A 3,074-nucleotide genomic window follows, 5' to 3' on the forward strand; every position below is an offset into this window, starting at 1 on the left:
GCTACTAGAGAACCTGACAATGTTAAGTACAGTTTTGACGATACTGGAAATTCCTATGTTATTGACGATACGCAAATGCACAATGTACTGTGCAGGATCAGTAATTAATTTCAGTGAACTAAACGGACGCGTAACAAGCGTGGGAATCAACCGTAAATAAATGTAACCTATGTGTGACTTGTGGAGGACCAACCTCAACGGAAACAAACATTCTCTCACAATTTAGTGTGGTACCGTTACTTGGGTAGCCTTATGTTTTGGTAAAATATTTGTTGAAAATGACAAAATGGAAAAGAGGGCTTGTCGAATCTAGTATTCCCAAACAGTTCCCGAAGGGTAACAAGCGATCCTGTCTTAGTCTAAAACTAAAGTATCCCGAAACTGAATATGGTATACATGGTTTTAATAATATTTTTATTGTCGTAATATAAATTAATGTGATGTAAAGCTTCACTTGTCCAAATTAAGACCTATAAAAACAACGGAAATAGGATATATAATTTCGTTATTAGACAAAGTAGCTGTCATTACGTGAACCATGTACGACCGCTTCGTATTGTATATACAGCTAAGAAACAGCGTAATTCGAACTGATCTATTTCCTTCGGGAATGTCCAAGATTTGTCGGAGATCAACAAAAAGAGGAATGTTTTGGGGTCGCGCCTTAAAAGCTGTAAAAAATCTTCTCATTAACAACTTAGATATTAAAATTAGCAATTAAGGTGGACTTGTTAGAGGAGACTTATTGTCATTTTGGCTCTTTAAAGGAGACTGTATTGATTTGGATCTTGGAATGCAAAGTGACTCAATTCCAGATGACAGCATAACAGCTTCCTCTGAACTAAATGTCAGCACATCAGCCAAGAATGGCCGATTGAACTACACAGCAGGATCATCATGGTGTGCGTCCACAAATGACAGTAATCCATATCTACAGATTGATCTACGGACATTTCATATCATCTGTGCTGTATCAACTCAGGGAAATTCCCAAGCAGATGACTGGGTAAAGACATACACCTTACAGTCATCCAGAGATGGTAAAACGTGGGCAAATTATGGAGAATATGGACAAGTAAAGGTGGGTAATGTACAATCATACCATCCAAGGATATTAATTTAAAGCAAAGAGCTAAAATATGGCTTTTCGTATATTCACGTGATCTATGTCGAGAGGAAAAACGCTTCTAAGGGTTGTTTTGCCCTTTTCATCCATGTTTTAGATACGTTACAGACTATCCACTTTTATGTTTGGCTTATTGGGCCAGATCAGAATTTAGTTGTTAAGAGAAAGTCTCTGTAACAACGTTTCGGCCGTTCTGACTAGAAAGAAAAAGGTTTAGCTCATTTCTTTGTGTATTGCAAGACTTTCCAAAATCACAATCCGCTTGATCGGATCCTTTACGTCTTACGAGTTTAGTGAGTTTCAAGGGATTTCGCTTCACTGAAGAGACTCAACGTAAGGGTGACAAGGAAATTTAAAGTGTATATGACAAAAAAAATATATTTTGTAGGTTTATATATACAAAAACCAGTTCTGAACTTAACACTTGCATGAAGTTTTCCAAACGACGTCTTTTCCCGCTATATATAACTCCAAAAGTGTCGCCGCCGCGCGTGGTCATAACATCACGTGATAAGCGTATGTGACGTCACTTTTATTGATAACAAAACAAAAATGGTGGAAAAGAAAGCCACACATCATAGTATGCAGTCGGTTTTTTGGAGGTGGAGCGCGTAATAAGTCCTGATTTCGTACAATAATACCGAGGAAAAATGACCAAGCTTCTCCAGAGCCAGCAGTTGGGACAAAAGCGTCAAGGTAATTGTATACGCGATTAAAAGTCTCCTGGTCTGCTACTCGAGCATTCGGTGTTTTTCGGCTTGAAGCTTCTGCTGTAGCTTCAAACGGCACTCGTGGTTTTTAGGGATCCGTCTCAGTGTGAGATATAACTCAAGTGGAAGGCCAATAGATTATATCATTTGAAAAATAGGACAGGTAATTACGCGGTCTTTGTTTTAAAAATTCTCAGGAAATTCGGCGTGATGCTGCAACGCACGATAAGCGCTTGGTCATCAGGGTAAATAAGACACGATCAGATTATAAATTTCGTCGGACTATTTCTAAACTAGCCTCCCACGCAGACGTTCCTAGGGGTTCGTCACGCGTTGCTGCCCCACGAACGTCTGCTGAAACGAACAGCCACTTCCGTTCGTCGACTGGGGACCAATCAGGAGCCGTTTCCCAACTTTGGGTAAACTCGTGTTTGATATTAAAAATATCACCCGAGATAGGATGGCGGACTTAAATGTGGTTTTTGGTCATGTGTGCCAAACGTTTGGTATAAGGAAGTTGAATGCGTATCAAAGAGAAGTCATAGTGTAATTTGCGCAGAAGAAAACTGATGTATTCGTAAACCTTTCAACTGTTTATGGAAAGTCACTTATTTATCAAGCTCTATCGTTTGTTTACAATTCAATTCTTGAAGCTGCTGGTCACTGATTGTTGTTGTGGTTTCGCCGATTGTAAATGTTATGAAAGACCAGGTAGACAAACTGGTAAATCTTGGAATTCTTGCCGCTTCTCTTAGTGAAATCACTGAAGAAAATGCAAAGGGTGTTGTGGAAGGAAAAATTTCAATCGTATATCCACGTCCGGAAGCGGGGTTGGAAAAATATCTCCACGGGTGATGATTTTAATTGTTTCGCAGTATGTGATTGGCTTTACCTGTCATAATGAGTCAATGCTGATTGGTCTGTTCAGACAAAGGCAATTTGCCGACGAACGGAAGTGGCTGTTCGTTTCAGCAGACGTTCGTGGGGCAGGAACACGTGACGAACCCCTAAGAACGTCTGCGTGGGAGGCTATTTCTAAACTTGACTAGTTGATTAATTATTTTGATAGTACCTTTCGATATTGGACTGCAGTTGTTTTCAGTGTCGTGTGTTGTGATCTGTTTAAAATTTTGATGCTGCTAATCTAGTAGAGGTTGAATTTAGAAAACAGATCCTGATCATTTGCCGAGAAGAGACAATAAATCAACTTCAAATCAATGTTGATTCTTGAATGGAAA

General features: G+C 39.4%; 1 protein-coding gene across 1 annotated transcript in view; it reads left to right on the forward strand.

The window, feature by feature from the left end:
* Window positions 1–772: 772 nt before the first annotated feature.
* The window catches only part of LOC146477687 (uncharacterized), a 36,626-nt gene continuing 34,324 nt past the window's right edge, over window positions 773–3,074 (forward strand). The window contains exon 1 of the mRNA XM_085113129.1: window positions 773–1,081. Coding sequence (XP_084969255.1) covers window positions 794–1,081 — 288 coding nt within the window. The 5' untranslated portion in view covers window positions 773–793. The remainder of the gene's footprint in view (window positions 1,082–3,074) is intronic.

This window comes from Pavona decussata, unplaced genomic scaffold (assembly GCF_977016875.1).
Source record: "Pavona decussata unplaced genomic scaffold, jaPavDecu1.1 SCAFFOLD_69, whole genome shotgun sequence".
In the NCBI taxonomy this organism is placed as follows: domain Eukaryota; kingdom Metazoa; phylum Cnidaria; class Anthozoa; order Scleractinia; family Agariciidae; genus Pavona; species Pavona decussata.